Source organism: Elephantulus edwardii, unplaced genomic scaffold, assembly GCF_000299155.1.
Source record: "Elephantulus edwardii isolate Elephantulus edwardi_28Jun2011 unplaced genomic scaffold, EleEdw1.0 scaffold00121, whole genome shotgun sequence".
Classification (NCBI taxonomy): domain Eukaryota; kingdom Metazoa; phylum Chordata; class Mammalia; order Macroscelidea; family Macroscelididae; genus Elephantulus; species Elephantulus edwardii.
The window spans coordinates 2,582,326-2,591,216 of NW_006399871.1; the positions used below are offsets into that span (position 1 = coordinate 2,582,326).

General features: G+C 43.5%; 1 protein-coding gene across 1 annotated transcript; it reads left to right on the top strand.

Annotated features, from left to right (window-relative positions):
- The first annotated feature begins 4,668 nt into the window (after positions 1-4,668).
- LOC102857840 (nucleoside diphosphate kinase 6-like) lies at positions 4,669-8,171 on the top strand. Its single transcript, XM_006892941.1, has 5 exons — positions 4,669-4,765; positions 6,218-6,320; positions 7,062-7,101; positions 7,511-7,671; positions 7,926-8,171. The coding sequence occupies exons 1-5, from the start codon at positions 4,676-4,678 to the stop codon at positions 8,090-8,092; spliced, it is 561 nt and encodes a 186-aa protein (XP_006893003.1). The 5' UTR covers positions 4,669-4,675; the 3' UTR covers positions 8,093-8,171.
- The last annotated feature ends 720 nt before the right edge of the window (positions 8,172-8,891 follow it).

The window sequence follows — 8,891 nt, forward strand, 5'->3', positions numbered from 1 at the left end:
AAGGAGAGGAGCAAACAGGGGGGATGGGGGGGAGGGAGAGGGTGAGCGGGGAGAAGGGTGCAACAATGAATGAATGGAATTCCAAAATCTCTGTAGTCATTCACTGAAATGAAAAATAAACAAATAAATTAGAAAAAAAGTTAGTAATACAGAAGTAGTCATGATTAAAATTATTTTGAAAATACAAAATTATATGAATATTGTTATACATTTTTGAAATCATGTAATCTGCATGTAACAGTATATAAAATTTTAAATAGAAGACTGGAAAAAAAGGGCACTATTAAAATAGTGGAAAGAGAAATCACAGAATAGGAAAAAATGTTTGAAGATCATATACCTCATGAGAACGACTAGGTTAGGTAGGTACCATTGAGTCCACTCTAACTCATATCAACCTTATGCATAACAGATCAAAAATTTGTCCTGTCTTGCACTATCCTCACCACCTCTTCTGTACTTAAACTCATTGTTGCAGTTATGATGTGAATCCACTTCCTTAAGGAACTTTCTCTTCTCTGACCTCCCTCCTTTCCAAGTATGAAGTCCTTTTCCAGGGCCTGGCCTGCTTCCTGACAGCACATCCAAAGTGTGTAAGAACAAATCTCACCATCTTTGCCTCTAAGGAGCACTCTGCACTTCCTCCAAGATACGTTTGTTTGTTATTAGGCAACCCGTGGTATATTCAATATTGAACACACCACAGTTCAAAGGTATCAATTACTTTTCTGTCTTGTTCATTGTCCAACTTTCAAAAGCATATGAAGCAATTGAAAATACCATGGGTTGGGTCAGCTGCACCTTAGTTTTAAATCAACATCCTTGCTCTTTAGTACTTTAAAGAAGTTCTTGATAGGAGAGTTTACCAATGCATTATGCCTTTTAATTTCCTGGTTACTGTTCCAAGAAGTACTGACTGTGGGTCAAGTAAAATTATATCCTTGAAACTTTAATCTTTTCCTCATTTTTCATGATGTTTTTTACTGATCTACTGTGAGGTTCTCCCCCCCACCCGGGTTTATATTGAGGTAGTATCTATATGAAAGGCTGTAGTCTATAATGTCACAACCTGCTTTAGACAGATGACACAATCTTGTTCCCTAACACTGAGGGGGATTTGAAGCATTTGCTGCAGAAGGTAAAGGATCACAGCCTTCAATATAGATTGCATCTCAACATCATGAAAACAAAGACCCTTACCACTGAGCCAACTGGCAATATAATATAGACGGAGAAAAGACTGAAGTTGTTAACAATTTGATTTTGTTTAGATCCACACTCAACACTCTTTGCATCGGCAGTCAAGAAATCAAAAGAAAACTTGTTTGGGAAAGTCTGCTGTCAGGGATCTCTCCAGCATGCTAAAGAGCTATGATGTTAGTCTAGAGACTACAGTGTACCCGATCCGGGCTATGGTCTTCTCAATTCCTTGTTATGCATGTGAGAGTTGGACAATGACTAAGGAAGGATAACAGAAGAATCAATGTCTTTGAGTTGTGCTGGTAGAGAAGAGTATTGGACTGTATATGAACTGCAAAGAGTACAAACAGACCTATCCTGGAAAAGGTGAGAAGGAATTGCTCCTTGAAAACAAGGATTCTGAAACTGTCTCACATACTTCGGGCAGTGTTAGGAGGGGTTAGTACTTGGGAAAAGTGAAAGGTAGAGGGTCAGTGAAAGAGCAAGACTCTGAACAAGATGGGCTGGCAAAGTGGCTGTAACAATGGATTAAAGTATATTAGAGATAATGTGGATGGCACAGGATTAGGCAAGGTTCTAATTGGCTGTTCATACAGTTGCTATGAGTCGCAGTCACCTCAATGGTACCTAACAAAAACAATGTAAGCAGGTAAGAGAGTTAGAAACTTAAAAGGTGTCTGGACCGATGTAGAGGGAGAGAAATACCACACAGGTCGGAAATAAATGGTACTTCTTGCATGAAACATCTAGAAGCTGAAGACTGATATGATAATATCTTGAGAAACAACAAAAGTGTTGATTTTTACTGAGTACCTGGGAGAAGAGCAACGATGTCAGTCTGGAGACTAAGGTACACCTGATACAGGTCATGGTCTTTGCATTACTTGCTATGCATCAGAGCACTGGACAACGACTAGGGATGATAGAAGGAGAGTTGATGCCTTTGAGTTGTGGTGCTGGAGAAGAGTACTGAATACACCACAGACTGCTAGGAGAACAAACAAGTTTGCGTTGGAGAGGGTGAAACCAGGCTGCTCCTTGTAGGAAAGGATTCTGAAGCTCCGTCTGATATACTCTGGACATATTGCAGGGCAGGACCAATCCTTGCAGAAGGACGTCATGCTTGGGAGGGTTGAGGGACAGTGCAGGAGAGGAAGACCCTCGATGAGATGGACTGATTCAGTCATTGGGGTAATGGGAGTAGGTGTGTCGGAGACAGTAAGATTGGCAAGGGATAGAGAAGGGCTTAGGGCTACTGTGCACAGGGTCGCTCTAAGTCGAAGGCGACTCGACGGCACATAACAACAACCACAACCTGAGAAAAACTGCCAAGGGTGATCCTCACAATTCCATCCTCATGCGACAATTATTCTGGCCTGAGCAACTCGACAGCGGAGGCCAGTATCCGCCGAGAACACCTGCTTACAAGGGGTGGGGAAAGTATATGTCATTAAAGCCCAAACATAATGGGACTGAGATCAGGGTTGGGCTAAGACTGAGAAAAACTGGATCAATTGTGTATACTGCATTGAAACAGATGAGGGAGAGAATAATTTAAAAGCGATATATGATAAGATATTATAGTTATCACAAGAGTCCACAATTAAGGTTGCATAGTGGAGTGTACTTGGGGCGGTGGGAGGGTTGCGGGCGGATTGTATACCAAAGAAAGAATTTTTCTTGTACTTTTCAAAGAGAGGAACGAAGGGGGGACAGGGGGGGGGGGGGGGGCGGGGCAGGGAGAAAAGTGCAACAATGAGTGAATGGAAATCCAAAATCTCTGTAAATGTTCATTAAAATTATTAAAATAAAAAATATAATTTATTTTTTTTTAAAGGCAGAGTGAGCTCCAGAACCAGAGGGTTAAGAGCACTGGCCCTTTAAATTCAGCGCGCATGCTCGCCGCAGCTCCCCAGTGATGCGAGGACCCCAAGCGGGGCTGCCCCGCGGCACGCCTGAAGGACTCCGAGAGGGGCTGCCCGCGGCACGCCTGAAGAACCCTGCCAGGGCCTCGCGGGCTCACTATCGCGGTACCTGGTGAGCGAGAGAATCTGGGCTTCCCGCAACTTGGTCCCGGAAACCCGAAAGCCCAAACTTGGGCTTGGGCTCGAGAAGCGGGAATCGCGCGATCTGGTACAAGAATGTTGGGCCGGCTGAGGCCGTGAGCCTGTCGGTCTGTCCGGAGAAACGTGGACTTCCGTGTTGGGGTTGGAGGGGGCAGAGGCAAAATTGAAGGGAACTAACTGCAAGTTGGGGAGGCGAGTGGGCGTATCGCGGACCTCTAGCTTCGGAGGGGGTCACTTCTCAGACGTAGGGGACAGGTGCCCAGGCAACCTCGAAAGTGTGCCATTCTCTAATGGAGCGGTGCTTTCAGTTGAGCAAGTTGCTCGATCTGTCAGTTTGCTGTAAACCAGAAGCCGAGACAGCCGCACCTTCGCTAACACTGGGAACAGAACTTTGTCGTCACTTTGCAGGCGGGGAGGGCTCCATTGAAGGCCACGCTCCTCTGGAGACCTCTCCGCTGGCTGCCTTTGGAACAAATCGATCGGGGTCGTTCACTGATTCATTCACCAAATACATACTGAGAGGCAACTGTGTGGCAGGCGCTTTGCATAGATCCTAAGGCTAGGGTAGCGAGCAAAAGAGAATTCTTTTGTGGAGTTGACAGTCTAGTGGTTGTGATGTCTAGAAATCAAATAGTTGTCACATAAAGTTCCAAACTGGAAAATATGTGCAAGGAGCAATAAGAATGTATAATGGGAAGTGTGCGAAGGGCAGAAGCACATTTTGTATGGCCAACACACACATTTCACCCAGGCCGCAAAGTCTTTTGGAACTGAAACACCTATGAGACTCATACTAAAAGTAGTGTGGGGTAACTGAAGAGGTATTCAGGGGTGCATACTTGGTCCCACAAAGGCTCCTGTAGGCCATGGTAAGAATTTTGGCTTTTACCTTGAGTATGGAGTACACTTTAAAGGGTTAGTGAGGAAAATACTATGATTAACCAAAACAACCCATTGCCATTGAGTCTTGGTTGAACCTCAAACAGGTTTTCAGAGGCTGTCAGTCACATGGGAGGAGATTGTCTGCCTTTCTCCGTGGGAATCAGTCATTGTAACTTTGTGATCAGTGGGTTAGGAACTCTAAAATTGTAAATTTTCTATACAATAGAAAAGAAGGAAAGTGTATGTTGGTGGAAACAAGGATGTTTAAATGAGTGTGCACGGACTGCAGTCACACCAGATCAGATTTATGAATGCCACAGGACAAACTGAATGGCCCCTCCACACTCCTTCCCTTAAGTCTCACAGGCCTGTCACAGTTAAATAATGTATATGGCTTTGTTGTGTAACTATCAGCTGCTTTAAATGTGTTAGGACTTGGTTGGCTGCAAGATGGCCGCTCTAGAGTAGGGAGGATGGGAGTGCAGCTCCCATAGACCCTAATCCATCTCTCTGATGGCAGGCATGTTATGGCCTCTGTCTTGCGAAGCCCTCAGGCTCTCCAGCTCACACTGGCCCTGATCAAGCCAGATGCAGTTGCTCACCCGCTGATTCTAGAGGTAAGAATGAATCCTTAGCCTCTACTATATGCCCTAGACACTTCTAAAGTTCCAAGTGACAAATCCTATGCCGGCTCCTGTAGAGGGAAAACTTGGAGCCGTGGACCCTGGCCCTAAGGAGACTTAAAAGCAATGGGAGAATTAGGACACGTATACACTATGATAAAAATGAACCAATCCAATGATACAAAGAACCAGTTCTCTAGACAAAATAGACATACGCATTCTCTATTGTTATAGAACATATTAGCACAAATTTAGCAAAAAACAACACCCATTAATTATCTCATCGTTCTATAGATTAGAAGCCCAGTAGGTTCTACTGAGTTCTCTCCTTAGATTTTTTAAAAGGTTGAAATCTGGGATTTTCTAGGGAAGAATACACTTTTAGGTTACTGGGATAAAGAAATTCTTTGTGGTTCTAGGACTGAAGTTAGATAGGGACTAATTGGTTTCTAGAAGCTACCCACATTCCTTATTACATGGCCCCTCTATTTCCAAGAAGCAGAATAGCCATCAGATCCTTCTTAGCTTCATATATCTCTGACTTCTTCAGCTGTCAGCTGGAGAAAAACTCCTATTTGACTCATGTAATTGATTTAGGCCCACCAGAATAATCATCTTTTTTTATTAAGGCAGAAACAACTGTTTCATAATCTTACACAATCCCTTTTGCCATATAATGTCACAGAGGATATGGTATTACATTGTATTCACAGATCGATGAGAAATCTTGGGGAATGAGAGAAGTGGACATCATTTCAGGATTCTGCCCATGAGATTGTGACAAGCACTACATGAGCAGCACTGATGAGGAAGTCCACTGTGGTACAGAGGCAGAGCAGAATGGGAGAGTGGGATTCAGCTGGGCAGCAGAGGAAAGGAGAACTCTGTTCAGTGCACAGATGGAGGATGTTTCATAAAAAAGGATATGGGGCAAGAATGTGTAGAAAAATATTATGTACATGGGAAGGGAGGGTAGTTTGGTCACAATAGAGATTTAGAAGAAGGTGAAGGTAAGATGAAAGTGCAGCCTTGAGCAATAAACTAATGATTACACTCAATTCCATGAATGCAAAGTACCCAGAAGCTTCTGGTGAGAGTGTGACCTGTCAATTAAGGTGTGTTTATCCTAACAGATCAGTTGATTTAGAGATGGAAGGTTTGGAGAAATTTGAGGCAGGACCATTAAAGACTTGTAATGTTGTGACTTTGGCTTTCTGGAGAGTCTCAGGGAAGTGCAGGGATGAAGGGACAGAGATAGTCCTTGCTCATGATCTAGCTGTGAGACTGGAGGTCTTTACTTCACCCTTCCTTCTGCTCTACTGAGGAGACAGACCCTCAAGTCTTGGGTCCCAAGGAGCCTTCATGATTCTTTTGGTCAGCCTGGGTTTCTGGTTCATTCAAATGGCCCCTTTGCCTGATTTTTATCTTTGGGGGGTTTTTATCCAGGCTGTTCATCAGCGGATTCTGAACAACAAGTTCCTTATAGTACGAATGAGGGAACTACTGTGGAGAAAAGAAGATTGCCAGAGGTTTTACCAAGAGCACAAAGGTAGGCCCAGGAGTCTTCCAAATGGAGACTTCCTATAAAATCTTCTCTATCCCAAATGGCAGTCAAGAGATATTAGGCCCTCTGACCTATGAACCATGTAAGATTTTAGCCAATCTTCCAAACTGTTGGTTTATTTTTTTTTTCATGATCATTAGTCATTTTTAATTCTTTTCTGGGAGAGCTCTATCTAGTAATTTCAACCAGAAACTTTTTGTCCTGGCAATATAATTAGTTAGCATTTAATGTTTACTCTTTTTTTAAATTTTTTACTTTATTTTATTTTATTATTTTGTGCGTGTGTATCGTCAAATCAGATCTGACTGGTACAGGAGGAGATTGCCCCCCCTTCTCCAGCAGAGCGTCAGGTGGATTCAAACCTTGTACCTCTGGAATTGCAGTGCAGCTTCTTGCCACTAGGTCACCAGAGCTCCCTTTAAAAAAAAAATTCAGACAGTGTACTAATGAGCACTATTCCATGTCATTCTCTAACAGTACTGTGAAGTTATGAAGTGTAGGTATTGTCATATCCCCGTTCCACAAATTTAAAATCTGAGTTAGGAAGATTAATGACATACCTGAAACATCACAGGTTATAAGTGGCTAAACCTAGATTCAGACTAAAGTATGTCAGACTCCAAGGTCTTTTTCTTTTCTCTATAAAGTTTTTTTTTGTTCCAGATAAAGAGGTAGAAATAGAAAGTTCTCCTGGGCACCATTGTCTTAATGTCATACTCTTTGCAGGGCGTTTTTTCTATCAACGACTGGTGGAGTCCATGGCCAGGTACTTCTAATTTTGGTTCCAGAATCTTTATTGACTATAGCATATTTCCCCTGTCGCCCAGTAGTTGAGTTGGTTGATCCCAATGCTGCTCTCTAAAGTTATCACCAATGTCAAGTCTTTAAAAAAACAGGGACTTGGACCTCTGACGGCGCTAGCACTGACCTGGTAGCCACCTGCACTGTGGTGGTTACTGGTCCAATGGCTGTAGAAGAGTATTGTTGAATGAACACTGCTTAATGGTTCTTTGTAGCTTTTTTTGTACATCAGCTTTGGCTTTCCATGACTTTCTACTTGAAGCAGCTAGAAAGACAAAGGAACTCTCGGAATGTGCAGTGTCCCTTTATTCATGCCTTGTTCACAATGTGCCCTCCTAAACCAGATTCCTAACTTGCACTTCTCTTGCTCACAGTGGGCCAATCCGAGCCTACATCCTTGCCCACAAGGATGCCATCCAGCTCTGGAGGACACTGATGGGACCCACCAGAGTGTTTCAAGCACGCCACATGGCCCCAGATTCAATACGGGGGAGTTTAGGCCTCACTGACACCCGCAATACTACTCATGGCTCAGGTAAGTCTGCTCTGTCCACAGCCACAAATAAGGGAGGGAAATTTGGGGTACAGACTGTGCTGAGGCCAAGAGCCAAGTTCCCATGTGTGAGCCTGGACTGTATGCCCATAGACAGATGTGGCCTATGGACTTTCTTTACATGTTCAAGACTGAGGGGACAGGCAAGACAACTAGAGGCTCATTGTGGCAATGGATTCTAAACCTAATTCCTTTTGTCTCTACTCTGCTGTGAGAAATCCTTTTCTTTCCTACAGACTCCGTGATTTCAGCCAGTAGAGAGATTGCAGCCTTTTTCCCTGACTTCAGCGAGCAGCGCTGGTATGAGGAAGAGGAGCCCCAGCTGCGCTGTGGCCCTGTGCGCTACAATCCAGAGGGAGGCATCCACTGTGCGGCTGTATCAGGAGGCTCAGGACCAGCCTGATGCAGGCCTGTCAGTCTTTGAAGACAGGTGGTATTACCCAGCTTTCACTCTTGGACCTGTGGTTGAAAACATTATCCTATGCCTAAAGAAATCTGGGTTCATGATGCCATTTGTGGTGGTACCACTACCTCTGGAAGGCCTAGTTCATCACCGCCATCTCTTCCGGAATCTAACTCTTGATCTACCTCTTATCTGGAATGTTCATGACTAGTTCAGAAGAATAGTGAACAACTGAAGTGAGTCACCTGTTTGGTTACTCTTTGTACTGAAACTGTCCTTCTTAAGGAGAAGCTCACCTAATTGACTTGGCTGGGCTGTAAGTCCACCGAAAATTGCAGTGACCCTGTATAAGCAGCATTTTAAATACCTTTCTCAATAAAAGTCAGTGTTTCACTAAAACTTAAAAGATAGAAGCACTACTTTGATGCCAATAGCTTTCTCGCTATCCTTGCTTAGAAATAATGGAATCTCCCCTAAAGCCAGGTTTCTAGTCTTTTAAATGAAGAGAGAATTCGATAGTACTTTCTCAATAGACTGACACACAAATAGACAGTGTAGATAGTGCTTATAGGGACCCAGTGAAGGAACTGAGTGTGAGCTGTGCGCCCTACCACAGGCCATATCTTGGAAGAGGAGGCATCTCTCATTTGAGCGAAAGTGGACACTGTGAACATGTTTTGTTTTGTTTTTTTTATTTTTATTTTTTTTTTTAATTTTATTATTTGTGTTTGTGCGTGTACCGTCAAATCAGATCTGACTGGTACAGGAGGAGATTGTCCCTCCTTCCCCGGCAGAGCAT

Bases quoted from the DNA above. Each gene is read 5' to 3' on its own strand.
- LOC102857840 (XM_006892941.1), top strand. From the start codon at position 4,676: ATGGCCTCTGTCTTGCGAAGCCCTCAGGCTCTCCAGCTCACACTGGCC. The intron at 7,102-7,510 runs GTACTTCTAATT...TCTTGCTCACAG, and splicing joins CTGGTGGAGTCCATGGCCAG to TGGGCCAATCCGAGCCTACA. The intron at 7,672-7,925 runs GTAAGTCTGCTC...TCTTTCCTACAG, and splicing joins CAATACTACTCATGGCTCAG to ACTCCGTGATTTCAGCCAGT.